This window comes from Adiantum capillus-veneris, chromosome 14 (genome assembly GCF_014529385.1).
Source record: "Adiantum capillus-veneris isolate H3 chromosome 14, ASM1452938v2, whole genome shotgun sequence".
Classification (NCBI taxonomy): Eukaryota; Viridiplantae; Streptophyta; class Polypodiopsida; order Polypodiales; family Pteridaceae; genus Adiantum; species Adiantum capillus-veneris.
This window is the reverse complement of record NC_140944.1, coordinates 63,952,106-63,977,220: the sequence shown is the minus strand read 5'-3', so window position 1 is coordinate 63,977,220 and position 25,115 is coordinate 63,952,106. Positions and strand designations below refer to the sequence as shown.

At 43.9% G+C, this 25,115-nt stretch overlaps 1 protein-coding gene across 4 annotated transcripts in view; it reads left to right on the top strand.

Annotated features, from left to right (window-relative positions):
- Window positions 1-19,504, top strand: part of LOC147442498 (GDSL esterase/lipase At5g18430-like) — an 84,905-nt gene extending 65,401 nt beyond the window's left edge. For 3 of the 4 annotated variants that reach the window (XM_086528661.1, XM_086528662.1, XM_086528659.1), the window contains 3 exons: window positions 3,332-3,580; window positions 4,061-4,316; window positions 19,016-19,504. In XM_086528661.1, the coding sequence (XP_086384787.1) occupies window positions 3,332-3,580; window positions 4,061-4,316; window positions 19,016-19,236 (726 nt within the window). In that variant the 3' untranslated portion in view covers window positions 19,237-19,504. Of the gene's footprint in view, window positions 1-3,331; window positions 3,581-4,060; window positions 4,317-10,482; window positions 10,547-19,015 lie in introns of all 4 variants that reach the window. The other variant, XM_086528660.1, reaches the window with a different exon arrangement.
- The last annotated feature ends 5,611 nt before the right edge of the window (window positions 19,505-25,115 follow it).

The following is a 25,115-nucleotide window of genomic DNA, read 5'->3' as shown; positions in this document are numbered from 1 at the left end:
CTGTTCTTTTGTATTGGCACGTGGTGCCCGTCTCGTGACAACGTGACAGGAGCATTTGTAAGACCAAATGGCATCACTAAGAACTCATAAAGACCGAATGTCGTTCTAAACGTGGTCTTGTGCAAAACTTCTGGCCTTATACAAATGTGATGATACCCAAACTCTTAAGGTCTATCCTGCTAAAAATTGCAACACCCTCTAAACGGTCAAGAATATCATCAATCTTTGGGATAGGAAACTTGTTCTTGATGGTATTCTTGTTCAGCGCACGGTAATCCTTACAGGGCATAAGCCAAAAAGATCACTTGCAAAGAAGAATCCAAGATTTGTTTCGAGTCACTGTTTTTCTTAGAGGCAGTGCCATGCAGATGTTGATGTCTATAGCTACCAAGCCGTACACTTCCAAGGACTTGGCAAGCTTTCAAGAAAAATTTTGCCCGAAGTTATATGGTTTCTGACATCTTCCTTTGGAGTGCAAATTCTGGCAGAGTGGGGTATCTTGAAATGCTTGCCATGGAAACCCTAGCAGATTATAACTTGAAATTTCTCGACATCTCTCAGTAGATGTCTCTTCACGAGCAGATGACCTTGGAGGTCCAGTGCGATTGCTATCTTGGGACTACCATCGTCGCCAAAGAAACACTGTCTATCCAAGAGCTGATGGACCATGCTGTGCTAAGCTATGACCTTATGGAATGAACCTAACGCTAATTTTTGCTGCAGGTTTCAGGATGAAAAGTCAGTCGACTTTTCGAGCTCGGCTAATGTTGAGATTGCTTTCTAGGTTTGAATTTTGTTTGAACTTGTTTGGTGATCTTGTTTGAAATTTGTTTGAAATGGATGGTATTTGTTTTGAACCTGTCTTGGTGCCGATTTGAATTGTTTGACTCTGGTTTTAATATTGGTTTCAATAATTGGTGATTTTACTCTCGGGTGGAGAAGTGAGAAATACTGTTTTGGTATTGTTTGAACCTCGGAATGACGCAGGCCAATGCCTGGGGAGCGTTCTGTTGTATGCTAGAAAACCTCTGAACGACGCAGACCGATGCCTGGGGAGTGTTTGGTTGTATGCTTGAGCCTCCAAGCGACGCAAATTGTGGTCTGGGGAGCGTTTGGTTGTATAGTCCTCTGAGCTCATGGCTCGGACCTTTTTAGGTTATTTGCGGGGGGAGTGACGAGGTAGTCGTTGAGTAGCTTCTTACCGCAGATTGTTTGTCTCGGGGGAGTGCTCAGCGGCGCTGTTTGTTGTGTCTTGTAACATGCATATGTGAGCATTTGTGCTGCATTGTGATGTGCCAACCATTGAATATTCCTAATTGGATGAGATTGCCTGGGTATGTAATTTTAGTGCATCAATCAAGACACCCATGGAAGATTAGTGCGGTTTGGGTGTGATGGCTAATTCTTTTACGCCGGAATATCAAGAGTTCCGATTTGGACGAAAGGAGAAGCTAACTCCTTGATCAAAAGAGCTGAAAGGAGAAGCTAACTCCTTGATCAAAAGAGCCGAAAGGAGAAGCTAACTCCTTAACAAAAAGAGCGAACTGATTGTCCCTCGGAATGACCCTCGGAAAGCTAACTTGAGTTGTTTTGCAGATATGCTGTAATCGCGGACGATTACTGTCTTTCATGAAGGGGAGATGTCACAAACTGCTGACGTGTCAAAGCCCTGAAGAAGGGAGTCAACTTGCAGATGCCGGTCGAGGGGCCTAAACCCTTAAGAAGAACAAGTAACAGAAGAATAAGGTCTACCAACTTAGGGGGACCCCGTCTGATGGGGCCGCAAGTGATATAAAGGAAATAAAGCAAGACCCACACACACACACACACAAGAAATTGCGTAGCTGTTGATGACGTGGCAGATTTTTGAGAATTACGCTGGCTGATGATGTGGCAAGTTGTACGGATTTCCGTGATTTACGTTGATAGCTTTTTGGCATTGCTTTTGGACCAGAAGCTTTTGAGTTTTGAAGGCTTTTCACTGTAATTGCTTTTTAGGCCAAGGGCCTTTAAATAGGAGGCAAGAGCTCATTCTCTTGGATGCTTCTTGGAGAAGGTGCAGAGTCTGGAGTACCGGCTTGTACTGTGTTGATGCAATATAAAGAAATACTAAAAGGGGCGCGAAGGTTTGGGGCCAATACTCTCTCGGGTGGAATTCCGCCACTCTGTGTCGCGTCTCGTCCCTCTCTCTCTCTCTCTCTCTCTCTCTCTCTCTCTCTCTCTCTCAGTTCAGCTGTTATTGAAGTGCTAAAAGTCTGTTTCAGTCTGTTCTTTTCTATTGGCACGTGGTACCCGTCTTGTGACAGAGCCTCCGTCGATGTCGTGGTCGCTCTCGTAGATGTGGGCATCTAGCTCTCCCGAGCTCAATGGCTCTGTCAACTAATGCACCTCTGGTATAGGTGGGCTCTGAACTCTGCTGTGAAGCTTGCTCATCTTACTGCCGAGTCCCTGCTCTAGAGAAGTCAATGATCTCCCTCTGTGGATGTCTCTCACTGCCTGAACTCCTCAAGCGACTCTTCCTGTGTCTTCGCAGCTCTAAGCTCTACATTGAGGGTACTTGGGTAGACAATGCCATCATATTGTACCTTGCTTATTAATCATAATGATCTCTTAAATTCTCTGAACTGTGCGTTTTGCGAAATTTCTCCACTCTCGTTTCTGCCTAGATTTTACTCTTTGCTCTTAATACTTAATGTGACATGTCCTTTCTGTCTTTGGATTGGGAGGCTTTTCATCATCATTGGATTGATCGTGTTTCTTCTGGTCTGATCCTGGAAACTTTGTCCAGTCAAGCCTTGAGCCGAAATCTCCACCCACTAATGCCAATAAGCTGCCTTCCTGAATAGTAAAATAAACCACGTCTAAGTAACTCCTCTGTTTGATTCAATAGCATAATAGCGATGTCCTCTGATGAGGTTGCTTTAAAAGCCTAATGAGTCTCTTGTTTTTCGGCTTGGAATCAGGAGGCGTTTCACCACCATAAATTGATCTTGTTTTTAGGGGGTCTCTCACTCTGGTCCTCCTCAGCCAAACTTCACAAACACTCTTTTCCCAAGTAATGTTCTTCATACAGATGTTGAAGTAGCGTTTCTCTTGTAAACATTTCTAATTGCTGTGGAATTAGATTTTTGTTAAACACTTTTATATTGCATATTGTCTCATAATCATGTGGTAAGAATTTTGTTGGTCCTTCCTAGCACTATGTTTGAACTTTTCGTAGTAAAAAATGGAAATGTAACTAAGGCAAATGTATTCTGATGATTGAAGGACACAAGAGACATGTTATAATGTCGCAGTGCTATGATATATGACTATTCTCTTTGGAATACAGCTGCAGAGAATAAACTTCGTTGAACAAGTAGGGTTCTTTTCAGAGGTTAGGAAAAAGCTGATGGACAGAGTGGGTCGGCAGAAGGCACAAGAAATCGTATCAAAAGCTGTGTTCTTGGTTTGTCTAGGAAACAATGACTACTTAACAAATTATTTTGGCAACCCTTGGGGCCTCAGCTCTGAACAGCGCAAACTTCCACCCGATGAGTTTCGTACCCTTCTTATTTCCATATATGAGAGCAACTTGCTGGTATGCACTTATGATATGCTGATAGCACATTATTTGAGTTTTCTGTTTCTTAGACAAGGTTCTGGTTGTTAATGAGGTTTCTGTGTTTTGGTTAACAAGTTCAAATTCAAATTCACAATACTGGGAAGAGTTTGACTAGCACTGTGTTTGGAAAACCTTAAGAGCATTTTTGTAAACAGTAGATAGAGGTTTACTTTTCATTGAAGTCGTGCAAGATTATCTGCACCGCAAGGTTTTTTTGTGTCCCCTAAATTTTCAACCTTGAGCTGACCCATGTGTTAGCATATTATGTATGTGTTGAATTATGTGTGTTTTATGTTAGGATCGAATTTGCACTTCAGTTGTGGAAAAATATAGGTGAAAAGACATCTCTTGCCATTTAGTTCCTGAAGAAAATGTCTTGTTGGTGATTTCTGTCTTACAATGGGAAACTTGCACCTTAATTTTGCTCCTGACTCTAGTTTGAACTTGTACTTACAGGAGTTATATGGCTTGGGGGCCCGGAAGTTTGCGCTTGTGTCCCTTTCAGTTATAGGGTGTATCCCTTTAGAGCTGTTATTATCCCGTAGTCATGATGGTAGCTGCAACATGGTCATCAATCAGGAGGTTCGAAGATTTAATTCAGATCTTTTAGCTCTTGCATTGAAGCTTCAGGCTGCTCACCGTGATGCACACTTTACCTTTGTGAACTCATATAACATTGTTTCCAAAGTCATCAAAAATCCTTTTGAGTATGGTAAGTCATATAAGTCTGTACAGTTTTGTTTTCTTTTGAATGTCTCCGTTTCAAAAACGATGGGATTATGTTTTTATATGTATTTTAAGCATTCGTGCAATAAAACTTGCAACACATCAGCTTCTGATTTCTATTGTGTTAAATAAATAAATAAATAAATAAATAAATAAATAAATATATATGAGAGAGAGAGAGAGAGAGAGAGAGAGAGAGAGAGAGAGAGAGAGAGAGAGAGGCGGAGTTCTTCTTCCAAATGCATTGGCCCCCAAAGAGTGGCGCCCCTTTTGGTATTTCTTTTTTATTGATGATTCACAAAGTACAACTGTGGTGAAGAGGGGCATGTCATTGCGAAATGCTCAAAGAAAAAACTGGGGAAAAATTGATATTCATCAAAAAGTTTTGACAATTCAGAATGATGTGTTGGAGGACAGAGGGACAGAGCAGAAACCTATAGGTCCGTGGGCACAAGAAAAAGAACATAAGGGTAAGATAGGTCCAGCAATAATTTGGTCAAGAGCAAGCTGTTCCACCTCTGAATGCAAAGTGGATGGGGGAGGAGAACTTTGATCTATACCTTTAGGCTTTTAGATTTTTAACAGTGTCTTTTCCCTAAGTGCATGTCGAATCAGCGGGTTGAATCTAGTGCAGTGTGTGCTACACAAAAGGGGAGCCAGTCCACTCCCTTGTCACAAGTTGCCTAGATTGACTAAAGTCATTAATTTCTCCGAGATTTTAGGGATATTGATGGTTTGACATTATTATGTAGAATGACTTTATGAAAATTTATACATTGAATTGAAAATTTCCTAGATTGAACAGATTATGTGTGCTCTTTCATGTATGTATTGTCAGAGTAATGTAAAGAAAGATGAAATGTCTGCAGCATTTTGTCCATTGAATGATATAATCAATTAAGTGTACCTAGACATTTGCTAGAGATCAGCGAGATCTGGATGTGATGGCTAAGTGAATGTGATTCTAGTGCATCAAGATTCCTATTTGGATGAGATGATTGGATACTGTTGTGAGTGCATCAAGAGTTCTGGAAGGATGAGATGGCTAAACAAAGATCTAGGTGCATAAAGAGTTCTAGACTAGATAAGATGACTAGATTGAGTGTTTGCACTACAATGTTCTGTGTGAACTAAGTGTTTGATTGGTAAAATACATGCTCTGTTCTGTAGGGATGGTCATGGGCATGGTTTGCTTGAAATGCGAGAAAGGATATGAATCTGATAATGACAAGATTTAGTGGATCAAGACACCCGTGAAAAGATCAACACGGTTTGGATGTGATTGCTAAATACATTACAATGATCGTGATTTGTATATGGGGCCCTCGATGGAAATGTGATTGATCTGTGACTGATGTCTTTGTGCAAGTGCTAGATCTGTGCAGTCGAGTGTATGGGTACATAGAGTCAGTGTCTACTGAGCTAGTTTTTGTCTTGTGTCTGTTTGTAGGTGTAATCGAGGGCAATTACAATTCTTTCAAGAGGGGGGTACGTCACAGGTTGGTGATGTGGCATACAGATAGAGGGTTAGGGTTGTAATGGCCTGACTCAGACAAACTTATGAAGTATGGCCAAGAGGCTTAACAGAAGGGTTACGGATTTAAACAAAACCTAACCTTACCCAACTTATGGAGCACCGGTTGAGGGGCCTAAAACCTTAAAGAATCAGAGATCCCCAAAGATTGCGTAAGATGCTAGTAGAGGCTACAATGCAAATAGTGATGATGGCCTCAAAATGTTGTCGTGCCATGCCACGTGCATAATGTGAAACTAAAATATCTACTTCATTCTCAATGCTTTTGTTATGTGGGGCCAAATACTATGGTGTATATAGTGTGATATATGCGAAAACAGATGCCACGGTTGCAACTCCGTATATACCTTGCCGAGACAGTGAGGCCCTAGACGTGGCACTATGGCATGTTTTGTCACATAAACATATGCCTAGTTTGCTTTAGATGTACAAATGTCAAGTGTTTCGAAGTGGCACGCTTGTTTTGCCTAGAAAGTTCAATGCAGGCGATCTCGGCAAAAAATAGCAGGTTTTATGCGCGGGCCTAAAAGATTAATCCAGATTGCTTGCCAAGTGGAAAAATGAGGTTCAAGATGAAATTTAAGCCCAATGGGATGTTTTTCACAATTTTAGGGATTTTTCCTAGCTCGATTGGGGGTTTTACGAGCAAAAAAGGCTATTTTTGGGCTAAAAAATGACAAGAAATGGCTCAAAATGGCACATCACTCACGGTGCCATGACTATGAGAGCTGAAGGAACATTTTGGAAGAACAATATCAACACTCCGAGCTCTCTTGTGAAGGGATACAAAGCCTACACCTATGGTCTGCTAGTGCAGTCCTGTGCTGTTTAAACCCTGTATTCGAGGTTGTGAGGCCACCGATTAGGGTTTCCCCTCATCAAATAGTTACTTGGGATTGTCTAATGAAGTTCTGAAGCTTCCATGAAATGTCTACGACAGAGAAGTGAAGCGTTGTTTAGGGTTTTTTATCAGGGCGAAAGAGCACTGCAATTGTGCAATTGGCAACGAGGCTACACCAAATCATCACATACACAAGATTTTTGAGTTGATCTTGGCTCTTTTTCAAAGAAGCTTTCATGGCTGAAGTTTTGTTCTTTTTGAATGTGTTTTTAGCTTCAAATCTTCTACGACTTGCTTGATTTTGTTGCGAACTCTCACAATCAGAGACCTGACGCTTTCCTAGCGGCATTGCGCACTTCTTAACACAAGTTTGGTGAACCGGACGCGAGATAGGCTGGGGTGAGGGTTCCAAAGCTTCATTGAAGGTCTCAAATCAAAACTCTAAAGCTATGGAGCAACAAGAGCAACAAGGGGTTCAGTTTGATCCATATGCAACAACAACAAGCTGTCCACCAACGCGCTTCAATTTGTGGTAAACAAAATGGGCCAATTCAATCGTAAAAGATGTAACAAAGTATCTTTGTGGGTATGTAAAGGAGATGGAGCTGCATCGAGTGCTTGAAGGCTGAAGCAAAAATGGTTCAAAGTTTTGAGCTGGCTGTGGTTCTTGAGATCAGAGAGCATATAAGGGGAATTAGAAATGAGCATGGGGCAACGTGGGAAGCATTCAAGTTAGCCTTAAAAGAAGAGTATTTCATGGAGGACTCCGAAAGGGTAACAAAGAGGAATTTTTAGAGTGGTAGCTCGGCCAAAAGAGGGGCTTTCGCTCACCGAACTGCTAAGGGAATTTGAATGCCGCTATGATCAATATCAAGGACTGCAAAGGCTACCCTAAACTCAGAGAAGAGAGAGCTCTTTTAACGGACAGCAGGCAAAGAAATTCAAGAGAAATTAGAGTTACTACTTGAGGACAAGGATGTTGAACAGGATTAAAGACCGATTGGAACAAGGTCGAAGATGCCATTTCACTGCTAGCTAAGCGACAACGACGAAGAGACAAAATGATAGTCAACCCTACTCAAGCGCCAAGTGTTCATGAGAATCCCATAAAGCTTGTGATTATGGTTCCAAAGAGTGACAAGTCTATCTTAGATGACATTGTCAAGGGAATGCAAGAATTGAAGTTAAAGCTTACAAGGCTAGAAGGAAAGGGGCAACCATCAGGTCAATCTATAGGGCAACGAACTCAAAACAGAGAAGGCTTTGTAAATAGATGCATATTGTGTGATAGTATTGACCATGGAAGGAGGGATTATGAAATTTTCAAAGATGCTTTGATAAAGGAGCTTGTTTTTTTAAGATGGCAAAATTTACTCAAGCGAACAGGTAAGCTCTTGGCGACGAGCTTTGGCAAAGGTGGGATGAAGAAGCTAGTTGAGGACATGGCTACTAACCATGCCATCTCAATGGTTGAGGTAACCGCCTATGGGTTGAAGGTAGAACCTATCAATAAAAAAGGAGTCAGGTTTGGAGAAGAAGCATCTAATGGGATTAGAGAGCTGTGACCTTGTGCAATAGAGTCTGCTGTGAAGGGTAAAATAATGAAAGAGGTTTTGCATGAAGCTGGAGATTGCATTCGGCTAGAGACAAGTTGGAATGACCCTGCGGACTCTTTGTAGTGCATGCGTACATTGCCAAATGTCAATTGTTGAAGAGAAACGTAGGCGTGAGAATGGGGATGAAGGGCCTTCAAAAAGGGCCACGGGGAGTGAAGGCAAAAATGACACAATGCCTCCTAGATCAGCCTCCTTGCAACAGATGCCTGTCCTCGAAGTGCCTATGCAAGAAGCCTCTAAAGAAAAGAAGAAGGATGCAACGAAAGTTAAAGAAAAGGGTCCGGCCTACAAACTCCAATCTGATATAGAGGTAGCAACTGATCTCAAAAAGGTTTTGGAAGAGAGGATTTTGAACAGTAAGGTGGAATATACCTTGGGTGAGGTCCTTGGCGTAGCGAAGAGCGAGTTCCATGAGGAAATAATTGATATTATCAAGAGAAAGTCGCAGTCTCTTATTGAATCTATCCATGTACAGGGTGAATAAGAGACTTTTAAATGCACATGGAGTACAAGTCTATGGCGAGCTAGGTGATGAAACTATTGTTGGATGCTACAAGTCTAGGGGAGGAGTAAAACAGGTTCGCTTCTTGGATGATAAAGATGACAACTCAGAAGAGTTATTACTCCAAGAGTCATTGGGCAAGAGCAACTACTGAGACCCTGGTAAAGGTGGGAGACTTGGAAGAGCCATACATTGCACTAATAGATCATGGGATTAGTGGATTGCGATTTGTGCGTTGGAAATGAGGTTGAGAAAGTATGCTCCATAGAGATGTACAAAGTTATTGAGGATTTTGAAAATGCTCAAGGTGTTGATGTGCGAGTGGATACTAAGTATAAGTCTGTGGCAAAGAAAATGAAACCAGTGGCATTATCTCTACCAAAAGACTGCAAAAATAAGATGAATGTAACAAACTGCTGACGTGTCAAAGCCTAAAGAATGGAGCCAACTTGCTTAATTTACGTGTGATAAAATTGCGTTAAAAGCATGGGCTGCAACAGCTATTAGATCCCTTATTGATCAGCGATTGACACTAGGCCAAGTGGCTCACCCCACATTTGAGAAAGTGAAAAATCACGTTAGGCTTACCAAGTAATGACGGCAAAGCCACAACCACAACTATGTATGCACATTATTACCATAGCTGATGAAGGAAAAATATGGGTAAAGTAATTCATGAGATAACCTAATGAAGTGAATGACCTTGTATAACCATAGAGAGAAACTTTGGATTGATGGATTGTACTCTCCATGGCTTTGCAGGCGCTTAAGGCAGATGAAACTTGGCCATGCACATAGTGAGTGAGACAAATATCCAATTAGGTTTTTAGATAGAAATCTACAATTTATAAAGCGAGTCTTCAGAGTGAGACTGATCATGAGTTCAAGGGACTTTTGCACTCAATAGAGAGAACTTGGATGAATTGTTAAATTTGTTGGGGTCAGCCCAACTTGGGCAGTCATATTTGGTGTGAACTCTTTGTAATGCTTTTAAAAGGCCCAACCCCTAAATGAAAACTCTCTTTTTGTATGCACACTCATCTCATTTCTTGCTCATCTCTACTGTATTAAAGCCATGTCGATTAGAGAGGCTGTCGCAGTCCCCACATCTGGTATCAGAACCATGGTGGAGGAGACGGGCTCGCCAACACACAAAGCCGCCACAACTACCTCTCAAAATGCTATCGCAAGGGGCTCTACCATTGTTGCTTTGTCGCAAGCTCCATAGGTCGGCATCTCAACCGGTAGCGTTGCATATCAACACGCCATCGGTGCCTCTCTGCCTCACCATGCTGCCCTAGTACGTAGGCTTCGCATGCTTGCAAGTTTTACATCTCAAGATGCCACTGGTTAGTGCTAACACATTCCAACTCAAGCTTCTGCAGGGTAGCATTTCAAAAGGTGTCGCCTACTGTAACTTTGCTTGCATCTCAAAACACTGCTGTTGTTGCAAACCTACCTGCCTACTGCAGATTTGCTTGCATCTCAAAACGCTGCTGTTTTTGCTAACCGATTTGCACATGGCATCTCAAAACGCCATCTAGAATGGTGAATAATCTGATGCCGGTTTTTTCTCCCCAACACCACATCACTTCAAGCAAGCCAACAAGCATATTGAAACGCCCTCAACACTTGTCTTCATCAGCTGTTGCCTTGCAGGTTGTGCATCTCAAAACACAGATGGAGAGGAGCTATGGTGCTTTGAGCAGTTATTGAGCACAAGGTTGATTATCCTCTTTGCAAACCAATTGTGTTTGATTTTTATCTTCTCCAAAACCCTCCATTTGCATCAAGCAGTGTATGTGATGATATGTATGTTGAACAAAGTTTGGCGAAAACCCCACTTTCGTCCCATGTTTATATAAGTGTTTAACAAGATAAGTCCATGCTCTCAATTTTTTTGTAATGGATTAGACACTACCTCAGCTAAGGAAAAAATAGGCCGGAGGTAAGACCCATAGTTACACGGAACGAGAACGGGGCCCCCCGAAACGTTTCCGGAACGAGGGGGCCCCGGAATAGTGGAACGGGAATGGGGGCCGGAACGATAAACCTAAACTATGCCGGGGGGGGGGGCCTGTTTTTGACTCTTGAGAGCTCGAGGCTTGAGGGAGAGGGTTTGGATTATCTAGGAGAGGATGGAAAGCCCCCCAAGCATTCAAATAGCAATGCCAAATGTCTTTTAAAAAAAAGGACTAGATTTTTCAAATTTTAAAAATCTATTGTTCCGGATCCACATTCCGCGTTTCGTCCGTTCCGGTTTTACTTGGTTCCGTTCCCGTTTTCGTTTCAAGGGAGCCCGAGGCTTGGGAACGCATTCCGGGAACGGGAGGGCCCCGTTTTGCCCATTTCCTGTTACATTGGTAAGACCTTCCCAATGTGAAACCTTATCTCTGTTGCCACCTCATGAGGTTACTGAGTAAACCTTAACCCAAGGTTTGAGAGTAAACCAAAAACCCCAACTGTGATGGTAGCTATGTTGACCTATACTGTATGTGTTTAGGGGAGGTTTTTCGTGGTAGCGCCAGATTATGGGTCTACAGTTGAAACCATTGGTTATGAGAAAACCTAAAACTCACGGTTTTGAGTACACCAAAAACTCCATGTGTCATGAGTGTGGCGAGTTTAATTCAAGGGGACGAATGATGACAATAGTTCTAAAAATGCCAATTTTGGCTGAAGGGGGCGATTGTTGGGGTCAGCCCAACTTGGGCGGTCACATTTGGTGGGAACTCTTTTGTAATTGCCTTTAAAATGCCCAAACCCTAAATGAAAACTCTCTCTTTTTGTGTGCACACTCATCTCATTTCTTGCTCATCTCTGCTGTGTCGAAGCCATGTCGATTAGGGAGGCTGTCAGCCTGTCGGAGTCCCCACAAAACTATGGATGAAGTGCATTGAGAAAGTGAGCCTTTTTTATAGCGTTTTATAGCAGGTGGAATACTTCCCTTGCTGTAGGAGTGAGCCTCCTACCATCACATCGTTCTCAACACCTGTGTGGGCCACAACCTTATCGATTGCTGTGTCTTGTGCACACTGCCTGTGTGTGCCATGTGGACATGGGACTGACCTACAACCGAAACTTGGACTAGATGGTATCATATCCACAGAAATTGCACAGCATGCGAGCATGTGCATGCCTAATCTGAGTGTGTTTCTGTTGGTACCTCTGTTTTACGTGAAAAAGATCCATCCGTTAGTTTTTTGAAACTGCCCAATGGGGCTGCATCACCCCTAACAAGAGGTACAGGGTACAAGAGAAAGGAAAAAAGGGGGGGGGGGGGGGGGGGGGGACGAGACCATGCTGAACAAATAAGTATACGAAGACCAAATCACAAAATGAGAGGGGAGAAAAGCCAGGCAGGTGGCCGATTGTGCCACTGGAAATTGTGGCCCACCATGAAGAAAGGCCAAGGCCGCACAGTTGTATGAAAGCTTGGGGCTGTCTCTCTGCTCTGTCGGAGAACCAAGTATCTTGTCATACTAGCTGCGGGGTGTGTGTGTGAGCTCCAAGCAGAAGGCACGTACTGTCACTAACGGAGATTCAAGTCTGCTCTCAAAAACTTTATAGCAGCGGGCCGGCCAGACAAACCACTGGCCCAAGCTACTGTTCAGCTCCCATCAGTGGTCTCTCTTTATGTCCATGCAGCAGTCCAGAATGAGGCATCGGGCACTGCTGAGGATGACCTGCGAGAAGTCCAATTTCGAAATTGTGATGCTTTGTCTCATATTTAAGTGTTGATCCTTAACATGCTGATCACGCTACTGCCCCCAAAGTGAAGGCCATCTATGGCAGAATGGACGCCATCACCCAAAGAATCCTGAGCCAAATCTGCTTGGCTTGTGGGCAATCCCAGAGGCAGTCTCTCTTAGCAAAGCGAGGCCCAGACAGTCCCTCTATGTGCAATCAACCACTGAAAGACACTTATCCATCGAGCCTGGTGGCCAGCCCAAAGTCAACAAGTCCAAAAATCCATCAAGAACTCATCCGTGATCCCCTGTTGGTGCCAATGTTGTAAGGCTGCTAGAGTGGTCTGCCGCCTGGACATCATTTATGCTTCCAAGAAATGGTTGATCTGGTTGAGGACCCATGTTCCGTTTCCTAGGCATCCAGTGTCTGATAGAATAGCCTCTATAGGTTCAGACACCATTTTAAATCCGTCGTTGTACTTGTCTCTGAAGTTGTAATGAGGTAGCAGATCTGCCCCATCCCCTCTAAAGACATACATGATCTTGCTATCTTGGAGTGTTACTGGTTTATCTATAGTCCATAGAAGGTCATTTGGATTCCCATTTTTCCAGTTAAAAGGTATGTTTGGCAAGCAGGGCCATGTACTAAAAGAAGAGGGTGCTGAGGTGGGTGGGGAAGGCAAAAGGATCTTGCCAAAGCCACTCGCCATGGTCCACTGTAGCTGAGCTAGAGGCCAAGCTCCAATAGCCCATAACTGCCAGTCCCATCTGACTGCCACCTTTGGGTCTTGGTCAAGCAACCACTGTCGTCCAAATGTGGCAAGCACTCTAATGTGCACTCTGAGACCACAACTGCCTCGTAGTGAACGTGATAAAACTGACCCTCCTGCATCTTAAAAGAAGAAGCACTCCCCCTCGTGTGCAAGCTCTGATTGCAATCAGAATCTTTAGCTATGTAAAAGCACACATCCAGATTGGGATCTGCAACTCAAAAGGCACATGCGAGTCAGCCGAGACCGCCGAGTCTACATCCTGCTGCGTAGTCAAGCCCTCCCGTACGAGGCTCAATCTGTCTGTCTTCACAACCTTAGGCATGCTACAAAACTGCATCTAGTTTCCAAAACTCTGAGCCGGTTCAGCTGCCATGGGTGCCCCCATGCTACATAGATCCAGTAACCAACATATGTGCATGCTGTGGGAAGCAAGGGGCTAAAAATGAAAGGCTGTCAAGGACGCTCTTCCATGCAAGCCGGTTGACTTTGACTCAGGCATGTGCGCAACATCTCCTGGGCCTTTGAGTAGACTCATGGCGAAGCTATCCTCCCATCGCCGACTCAATCCAACTCTAGCAGGGCTCTGGAGGGGATCTGCATGCTACCTTGGTGTATCACATAGAGATTTAATGGGCTGGATGTAGATGATGTTTGAGGCACAGCATAGGGGTTTTTACAGCAGATACTTGAGATCTTTTTTGCTATGTGGTTGCTACACTGCCAGAGTGGACAGAGTTTTTGGCAGATTCGTGTAGGCCTCACGCAGCCAGTGGCTTCTACACCATTCTTGATGATTGATTGTATCTTATCACTGATGTATCTTGTGGTTTATGGTGTTCTATCCTTATGATGTCATTGTATATTTCTTAGGTTTTTTTCCATTTCCAGGGCGATTTTTATGCAATTCAAAGGGTACAAGGCCCACCTTTTTTTTTTTGGGGGGGGGGGGGGGGGGGAGAAGAAGAAGAAGGAGAGTATTTTAACGTCGTGGGAAACTATTCCAAGAGACCTTAAAGATCTATCCGACGAGGAGAGTTGAACTCAAGACCTGTTATGTGAGAGAGAGAGAGAGAGAGAGAGAGAGAGAAAGAGAGAGAGAGAGAGAGAGAGAGAGAGAGAGAGAGAGAGAGAGAGAGAGAGAGAGAGAGAGAGAGAGAGAGAGAGAGAGATGAAATGAAATGTTATATTAACGTCTTCAAAAGGCCAGAATGACCTATGAGACCAAACTGATACAAAGTGGTGAATCTGTTACAATGTCTGGGTACCTTAGTACTAAAGTACTAGGTATGAAAAGTGTGAAAGTGAATGTGAAAAACTAAATACAAAGTATTAAATAAACTTCTTAGGAGAATTCTGGGTGTCTGGCTAGAATGCTTTTAATCCTTTGTTGTAGTCTCCTCCGGTGAAGTGTGCTTCTGCCTCTTGGTCTTGGTCGTCTCGATTTCCTAAGCTCAATCGCTCTGTCAATTAGGGTGCCTTTGGTATGAATGTGGGTACTCCTTTGCGTTGGCTGCTGGCCTCCTGCTTCCCCTTCCACTCCTGCTTCACTCGATCCGAAGAAATCTATGATCTGCCTCTGAGGCTGTAGTGCTCTTTGTCTTCTCATTAGATTATCCCTGTGCCGATGTAGTTCCAGTAGGTACAAGCCTAAGCATCTTTGATCTTGGTATTGCATGATTCTATCTAGTGGTCCAAAGCCTTCTTTAAAGAGGCAATGAAAACGCCCACGTATCTCGTAGTATACTGTCCATGACGCTGCAAGTTGAGCACCTCTGTCACCTTCTCTCTCAATGTAATCTGATACCTCATTGATGTACATACCAAATAAAGTAGGGGACAGTGGGCATCCCTGCTTTACTCCAACGGTGGAATAAACAACGTCGGAATCCCCTTCTGGAGTACGTACATAACCAGTTATTGATCCGTATAAGGCCATGATCCCCCAAATAATCTCTTTGGGGACCCCTAACTCTTGCATCCTACGCATCAGTCTGGCCCTTGGTACTGTATCAAAAGCTTTCGGAAAATCCACAAAGCAACAATACATCCTTCTCCCGTTTGCTCTTCCTTCCTCAATAATGGCTTTGAGCGTAAGAATATGATCTAAAGTGGAATAACCCCTTCTGAATCCAGCTTGTCCTGTTGCCCTTATGCCCTCATTCTCTGCCCATCAACTCAATTTTTGTTCAAGAATGGATGCGTACAGTCGGGTCAAAGTGTGACCTACCATAATGGAATGGTAGTTCCCGGGTATCATAGGATCCCCTGACTTGAAAATAGGTACGATAGTAGATAATTTCCAAGATTCAGGGAATCCTTCACACATGACCCGATTAAACAGACGAGCAAGGACTTCTGAAAGTAGATCCCTGGCATGGATCAGATGTTCTGCTACCAAACCCTCATGATCATATGCTCTTCTTGTCTTCATCTTATCAATGGCTTTTTCCACCATTTCTGTAGTAAAGAAAGTACTAGTAGCAGGGCATGGCTCTAGCGGATTTGGTAATGGAGGCTGTCGAGATACCATATATAATGATGTTACATATTGATCCCAGATCTCAGGAGAAGTGATTGTCGGATGCGGTGAGTGCTCGCGAAATAAGCGCCAGGCCTCATGTGAGTCCTTACTCAAGAAGAGCTGATATAAATCCTTCTCCAGTTTGGCTAAAAATGCCCTTTTCTTGCGACGTACTATACGCCGAAGAGCAATCCGAGACTGCTTATATGTGATGATCCCAAGTGTAAGCTCTTTCTGGACTTGGGTTCTCGTCTCTCTGCATTCCTCATCATACCAACTGTTTTGAGGCGTGTTCCCAGATCCTCTCTTCTGAACAAGTTGAGTATGTGGGTATGCCTCTTGTGCTGCTCCATGTAGTATCTCTGTTAATTGAGAAGTAATCTCCTCTACAGTATATACTGGCTCGGCTGCCCACATCCTATTATAGATCTTTTCCACATAGACTGAATCAGTTTCACGCGTGAAAGTATATCTTGTGTGTGTCTTCTTCCTTTGTACTTGAGAGGCATTGTATTGGAAGGAGATTGATAAGGTCAATAGAGCATGATCCACTGCAATCCCAACCGGCCTGGGTCCCACAATAAAGTCCTGGATACTAGAAATAAAGCTTGGTGAAGTCATGACATAATCCACTGTACTGGCCCCATGCCTGTGCGGGAAGCATGTGAATCCCCCAGATAACAGGAAATTCTCTATACCATTAAGTATGGCCAAACCATGTATAGTTGCCGTCTCCATGAGATGTCTCCCATATTCAGTGTGTTCTTTATCTTGTGAGTTTCTAGTAAGCCCTCTCTGTGATAAATCCACTTCTCTGAGCATTTCCTCAGAAGTATCATAGAATACTGCTTGAGAGTTGGCCGTTCTGGCATTAAAGTCTCCTAAGAGAACGATGTCTCCATCTCTAGAGAACTCCCATATTTCATTATTCAATATGGAGAAAGGGGATTGTCCTTTAGGTGAGGAGTAGACTGAGGTACTCGGAGGGAAGTAGCATATAGCGATATATAGAAATCTACCTGTCTCGGCTCTCATTCTCACCCACATATACCTTGCTTGCTCATCTTTCTTGATAATCTATAGTAGTGGTTTCAACTCCTCTTTAAATAAGACTGCTACTCCTCCTGAACCCCGGCTACCCTGTAGAGATCTCTTGTTTGGTCGACCAGCTGTTTCCCATAAATAACCCTTCACATGTGGCATACGTTGTCTCGGTATCTGGTGTGTCTCCGAGTAGAAAACTATGTCTCTGTCCCTAAAGCTGTCTTCAAAGGCACCTACATCAAGCCTATATGATCCATTACAATTCCACGCCGCTATCCGGAGCGTTGCCCCATACATCTCGCACCGTCATGATGAGCTCTTTTCCAGAACCACTACCTTCCCTCCTCTATAAAAGGCGATTTTCCCCTTTTCTCTTGCTGCCCTGATCTCTGGCATCAACTCTTGCATGTGTGCCACTTGTGCCAATGTAAGGTCATCTCCCAGGAAAATACCGGTTTTCTTAAGAGTTGGCCTCTTCTTTAGAAATTCTTTCCTTATTTCTATATTCGGGAAGCGGAGAATAAGTGCCCTATCCTTTACGTTTCCCTTCTCATCGGTTCCTTTCTTGCCCACTCTCCATGCACTTGTGTGAGTGGGTTCTGTGATGCCCATGCGTTGTATCAGTTCCTTCACTTCTTCATCTACATTCTCGTTGTCTTTGACTCCTGTGACCCGCACATGCAGAGCCCGAGTCTTCCTTTTCTGCTCTTCCTCAATGGTCATATTAATGATGGTGGAGGTAGGTGTGGTCTCGGGCATCTGGGCCTTCCCTTTCTTCGCATCCTCAATCCATTTCTCTGCTTCATTAACCTTTTCTTGTGTCTTAAAAAGACGTTCCGCCCATGAGGATGCCGTTTTCGATTTCTATTCATCTCCTTCTCGTAGAGCTTTCATTTGATCCTTCATGTCCTCGAGCTCCTTCAGCACCGAAGGTTGGTCGTCTCCCTTCTCCTTAGTTGCAGATTTGCAAGCCGCCAGTTCTCCTTTTAGCTCCTCGATTATTGCATCTTTTTCCCCCATTTGCTTTTCCATATTTGTTCTCCATGCTTCAAAACTTGCTGATGCCTCATCGATTTTCTTTTGCATAACGCATTCTGTTACATTTACTTCGGCCTTGATTAGGTTTCGTAATTCCGTTTTCAAGATCTGACTCTCCTCATTTTGTATCCCCCGGATCTCTCTCCTTAGTTCTCTCATCATGTCTCCATACATGGAGTTCCTGTAGCTCTCAGCGCTCGCGTGCATTTCCTTCCTGATGTCATCTCTCATGTAGTTTAGCTCTGATTTGAGCATCACCTGGACCTTCTCCATCATTAGTTCATCATGTATCTTGGACGTTTTCCCCACTCGTAATGATCCTGGTGATAGTACAGTATCTCTGTTTCTCCGCTTGAAAGTAGCCGTTGTTTTTTTTGGGGTGTTGTAGCTATCTACACCCGGCCCTTCCTCTTCGGCAGGCGGATCCATCGAACCTGGGCCCCAAATGTGGGGTAAGGTACTAGGGTGGGGGACTGAGAATAGGGCTTGCTCGCTCGACGCATAGGAGGACCAGCTCGCGTATGGGAGAGAGAGAGAGAGAGAGAGAGAGAGACACGTGTGAACCCACTTCCCGGGCAATGAGCCAAATTTACCTTAGGCTTAAGAGTTTCTTTAAAACTTGAGCTATTGACTTCCTACGCGTAGATGAAGGGACTTGCTACGCGTAGGATGTCGGGACCTGCTACGCGTAGTACTGCCGAGCACCCTGCAGCCCTGCGCGTGCTCTGCTGCCTCTGTTGTTCTGCGCGCCACCTTTGGTCTACTCTGCGCCACCTACTGTGCGCGATACAGCTCCAATGCCGTGTCCTGATTCCCTTGCAATCTGCACGAACTGTGTTCAGCCCCCGCTGGTCTGCCGCGCCCCCTACTTGTACCTATGCCCTGCATCAGAACTCCCTTGCCCCCTCTGCTGCTGGTTCCCCATCAGTGCCATCGCCGAGCCCCCTGCTGCCGTGTAGGAGATGCCCGCCAAGCCCCCTGCTGCCGCGTAGAGAGAATGAAATGTTATATGAAACGTCTGAGAGAGAGAGAGAGAGAGAGAGAGAGAGAGAGAGAGAGAGAGAGAGAGAGGACTGAAAAGGTCAATTTTGGAAAGGATTTTTTTTTTAAATTTTTTCCAATTCAAGGATTTAAATATGCTGCGGAAGCTTGCTGCGGAGCGGGGCCATACAAAGGATTGCCATGCTACAAAGCCATTAGTTCTGTTTGTGCAAATGCATCAGAGTATTTATTTTGGGACTTTGCCCACCCCACTGAAGCACTCAATGCACTACTTGCCAATAGATATTGGGCAGGAACTTTTCCGGATGTGTCGTCCATGAATCTTCAAGAGATGTTTGCCTTGTGATAAGAGCCATCAAGGATAGATGCAACATTATGGGACAACTATGGCATAGGGGATATCTTCTGGTTTCATATCTCTCTATTCTCATAATGGATTCTATCTATAGACTTTCAGTCTGTTATAGTTTGGAAAAGGAGAAGATCAATGATCACAATGAATTGAGGACTTTTTAGAGCTCTAATTTTTTAATGGCTGAAAGAAATAAAAATTCAAAGGATGAGAAACAGTGATACCCCTAATGAGATGGGAAAAGGGAGCAGATTTCTTGGTTGCTGGTTATCTTTGTGTATAGATTAATGGTGTTCATTTTGAAATTGAGCCAGGAAGCCTAAAATAGTCACCATAGTAAAAAGGATGATCTTTTAAGTAAGCAAGCTGATGCTTTGTGGTAGCTACTCTATTGAGTACATTTGTGTAAACGATATTGGATCTATCATGGTAGCTACTCTGTTATCTGTGTTAGGATTTATCATGGTATTGCTAATGAGTAAATACTAATATTCTTAGGCAACGGATCCGCAACGCCTCCAATCTACCACTGTGCAGTAGAGTGGAAGTGAGGCATTTGATTCTGCAATTTTCTATCGTGGTAAGCAAGTTGCATTATTTTTGGTTCCCCTCTCTCTCTCTCTCTCTCTCTCTCTCTCACACACACACACACACACACACACACACACACACACACACACACACACACACACACACACACAAACACAATTTTTTTGTAAATCGATTTGATTAATTTACCAATGGGAAACCTCAAAGTGAGGAAAACCCACCGAAAGGGTAATGTACAAGGGGAAGAACACAGAACTACTCAGCTGTACAAAGTAGCTAGAGACATTCATAGAAGAAGAAGAAGAGAGTTTTAACGTCGTAGGAAACTATTCCAAGAGACATTCATAGAAAAGCCGATGTATCTCTACAGTGATATCACCAACTTCCAAAGCAAACCGTAACGATTGCTTAAGGGAACGCTTGAAGAATGGGAACGAGTCTGCATGAGTACGATGGAACATGTAAGCATTACGTTGACGCCACAGGGTCCAATAAGCACAGTATCTGACCCACATGAAGAAGACCGCAAAACGTTGTAGTGTCGGTGAGAAAATGCCAAATACCCATAACCTTTTGTAAAAGACAACCCTAGGAAAGCCGAGCCGCATACAGGCCGATACACGTCGAAGGAAGTCTCTAGTAATGCAGCAATCCCACAAGTAGCAAATATCCTCTTCTGCAGTGGAGCAACGGATGCAAGAGGAGGGGTGAATATGACGCGCCCTAAGAAAAGTTCTAACAAGCACTCCAAGCAAACAACGTCAAAGAAACAGCCGCTCCTTCAAAGGCAAATGGCTTTTCCACAAGGCAGAGAGAAGCTTCCTCCACCAGAGATTAGATTTGTGCATGTGCCAAAGGGCATTACAAAGATCAACAAACCATGATTGTGGTAGAAGAAGAGCATAGATTCGACTGGCAGAAATATCTCGAAAAGGTGTTTCTCGAAGATCCCAATCAGACATGTGATCACCATCAGGTAAAGGTGACTTGCAAAAAGTCAAGCAAAATGCTTTGAAGTTCTCTTGAAAACTAGGTAATGCATGCCCAATCCAGAACGGTGAGCGGCGAAGGGGAAACTCAAAAGTATATCCGGCCTCATTGACTACATCCTCAACCACACGAATGCCACGTCCAGAGAGAAATGCCACATGAATGCCACGACCAAAGAGAAAGTAAGCCTACCGAGGGGAGCGGTCAACCAAAGTAAGAGAAAATACCCGGCTCCAATCGAGACTCTCCAAGCGAAGCGAATCACCTTCCTACCGAGGATTCCATGAAAGATGAATCGTAACCTCTTTTCAGGCAGACACCAAAGTGGAATCAAAAGGACATCCAAGAATGTGCCCTTCTATCTTGCCAAAACCACCTCCCAGATAGATGGTTGCCAATGGCCAAAAGAGGAAGTAACTATCACAAGACGGGCACCACGTGCCAATAGGAAAGAACAGACTGAACAGACTTTTAGCACTTCAATAACAACTGAACAGAGAGAGAGAGAGAGAGAGAGAGAGAGAGAGAGAGAGAGAGAGAGAGAGAGAGAGAGAGAGAGATGACAGGCGACACGGAGTGGCAGAATTCCACCCTAGAGAGTATTGGCCCCAACCTTGGTGCCCCTTTCGGTATTTCTTTATATTGCATCAACAGAGTACAAGCCGCTACTCCAGACTCTGCACCTTCTTCAGGAAGCATGCCAGAGAATGAGCCCTTAGCACATATTGAAAGGTCCGTGGCCTATGAAAAGCACTTTACATGAAAAGCCTTCAAACTCAAAAGCTTCTGGTCCAAAAGCAATGCCAAAAAGTTACCAGCGTAAATCATGGAATTCCGTACAACTGCCATGTCAGTAGTGTCAGCGCGTTTTGCGAAAATCTGCTATGTTAGCACTGTCACATCATCAGTTGCTACGCATGTGTGCGGGTCTTGCTTTATTTTAATCCTTTATGTCACTTGGGGTCCCATCGGACGGGGTCTCCATAAGATGGTAGGACTTCTTCTATTACTTGTTCTTCTTAGGGTTTAGGCCCCTCGGTCGGCATTTGCAAGTTGGCTCCATTCTCTAGAGCTATGACACGTCGGCAGTTTGTGACATCTCCCCTTCTATTACTTGTTCTTCCTAGGGTTTAGGCCCCTCGATCGGCATCTGCAAGTTGGCTCCATTCTTTAGAGCTTTGACACGTTGGCAGCTTGTGACATCTCCCCTTCTTGAAAGAGAGTAATCGTCCGCGAGTATATTGCAAAACAACTCAAGTTAGCTCAATTTTTTTTTGAGGGACATTCCGAGGGACAGTCAGTTTGCTCTTTTTGTTAAGGAGTTAGCTTCTCTTTTCGGCTCTTTTGATCAAAGAGTTGGCTTCTCCTTTCGTCCAGATTGGAACTCTTGATATTTCGGCATAGTAAAATTAGCCATCACACCCAGATCGCGCTGATCTTCCACGTGTGTGTTGATGCACTAAAATTACATACCCTGGCAATCTCATCCAATCAGGAATATTCAGTGGTTGGCACATCACAATGCAACACAAATGCTCACATATGCATGTTACAAGACATAGAAACATAAAGCCACCGATGAATACCCCCCCGCAAATAGCCATCCAGGTCCGGGCCATGAGCTGTTCAACAACTCCCTCATCGCTCCTCCCGCAAAAGGTCCAAGCCATGAGCTATAGAGGCCTTTTACAACCAAACGCCTCCCATACCGTAGCCTGCGTCGTTTGAAGGTGCTGAGAGTAACCATTGCTGAGACATCTTAATACTCCTCTCGTAAATAACCATGCAGGTCCGGGCGATGAGTAAAAACAACACTTTTCAATCATTCAATACTCCCCCCGCAAATAACCACAAGGGTCAGGGCCATGAGTATGAACAAGCATTCTCAAACATCATTTCTCACCCTCCACCCGAGAGTAAAATCACCAATCATTGAAACCAGTATTAAAACCAGAGTCAAACATTTCAAATCGGCACCAAGACAGGTTCAAAACAGATACCATCCATTTTAAACAAATTTCAAACAAAGTTTCAAACAATACTATCTCAAACAAACTTCAAAAGTATAGAGAGTTCATTCAGGGTTTTGTTCAGACAATCAAACTTTGAGGACTACTGGCTTGCCCTTCTGCATCACGGTGATGGTTCGGTTTCGAACCTAAAGAGTCACATCATTCTTGTCATGCCAAGACATGCCTAATGGAACATCGCAATTGCCCAACTTCATAATGTGGAAATCGGCTTTTCCATGATAATCTTGGATAGTCACTAGAAGAGCACCAATGAGTGGTACCACTTTCTGAGTTTGCTTTGTGGCTAGCTTAGCTTCAATTTCTCCACCCTCTGCATCATAATCAAAGTCCATCTGCTTCAAGAATTCTGGATGGATGAAGTTCTTTGTAGCTCCTAGGTCAAAGAAAATTAGGGATTTCAAACCATTGACTTTGCCATCTGCTCGACACAATTCATTTGTACTTTCAAGGCGTATGCCATAGATGTCAGGTACTAATGCAATGGCCGGTTTAGATCGTTTAGTTGGAGATGATCTTGGGTTTCTGTCGACTGTCGACGCGGGAGATGGCTCCGCGGGTTTGTCAATGCGTTGGGGACAACCAAAATAGTTTTGTCCTGTTTGAAAGCATCCAAAACAATTGAACTGAGAGAGAGAGAGAGAGAGAGAGAGAGAGAGAGAGAGAGAGAGAGAGAGAGAGAGAGAGAGAGAGAGAGAGACGACACGCGACACGGAGTGGTAGAATTCCACCCCAGAGTGTATTGGCCCCAAACCTTGGCGCCCCTTTCGGTATTTCTTTATATTGCATCAAACAGTACAAGCCGGTACTCTAGACTCTGCACCTTCTCTAGGAAGCATGCCAGAGAATGAGCCGTTAGCACATATTTAAAGGCCCTTGGCCTATGAAAAGCAATTTACATGTCCAAAAGCAATGCCAAAAAGCTGCCAACGTAAGTCACGGAATTCTTACAACTGCCACGTCAGCATTGTCAGCGCTTTATGCGAAAATCCGCCACGTCAGCACTGTCAGCTCAAAATCCAAAAATTGCCACATCATCAGTTGCTACGCATGTGTGCAGGTCCTGCTTTATTTTAATCCTTTATGTCACTTGGGACCCCATCCGATGGGGTCCCCACAAGTTGGTAGGATTTCTTCTTCTGTTACTTGTTCTTCTTAGGGTTTAGGCCCCTCCGTCGGTATGTGCAAGTTGGCTCCATTTTTCAGGGCTTTGACACGTCAACAGTTTGTGATAGTAACGACATGCTGACCAAGGTGTGCAAACATGAGAGTCCAAGACTGAATTTGTTGCGCAAGTATAGGCAACAACATAACTTTCCTAGCAAGAACATGCTTGCACAAATCCAAGATATTAAGGTCGCCTAGGTGTTTAGGAGTCAAAGCTTCTCCATTGATAGCAAGCGTAAGCCTTTTTTCTGAGCATGGGTCCGCCACAAATGGGACAAACTATCTGACATAAGAGAATCAAGACAACGACGAGGCCAATGCATCAGTGGCAAAAAGAACTGAACATATGCCAACACGATACTCTGAACAATTCGCAGACGAACATGTAATGCCCAAGTGGATAACTTCTGGTAGTGCAATTTGACATTCAAACGTTGCATAACCCAATCCACTTTCTGAGAATGAGTGACATTCCATCCAATTGGATAACCCAAATGCCTAGTGATCACGTTTGGAGAAACAATCTCACCTGGCCAGAATATACTATGCCAATCACAAGAACGAAGAGGCAGAAGCTTCGATTTACAAAAGTTGACTCTAAATTCAGCCGCAATGCCAAATAGTTCCAAGGCTTCCATAATCACTTCAACATCAGCATTCTGATTAGGAGGCATAAACAACGAATCATCGGCATAAGCCTAGCCAACGAAGGTACGACCCGAGGGTAACCGCAAACCAACGAAGGTCAAGTGATTAAGATAAATCAACAACGGGTGAGTTGCAATAGCATACAACAGAGCACTAAGGGGGCAACCCTGCTTGATCGAACTACCAAGAGGTCAAGATTCTGTTATTTCACCTTCCAAGATCCTCGAAGACGTGCTACATGCATACAAGAAATAAACCACATTGGCAAATTTACGATCAAACCCTAGGCACCTCATCGTGGTAGCAATGAAGTCCCACTGTACAGTGTCAAAGGCCTTTTCAATATCAACTTGCATAACCAGCACATCCTGTTGAGTGTACTTAGCATACTCCATGCCAAGCATAACATTAGCCAAATTGTCCATAATTTGGCGAAGTGGAATGAAACCAGATTGAGCCTGATGGAGTCCTGCAAAAAGATGGCCCTTA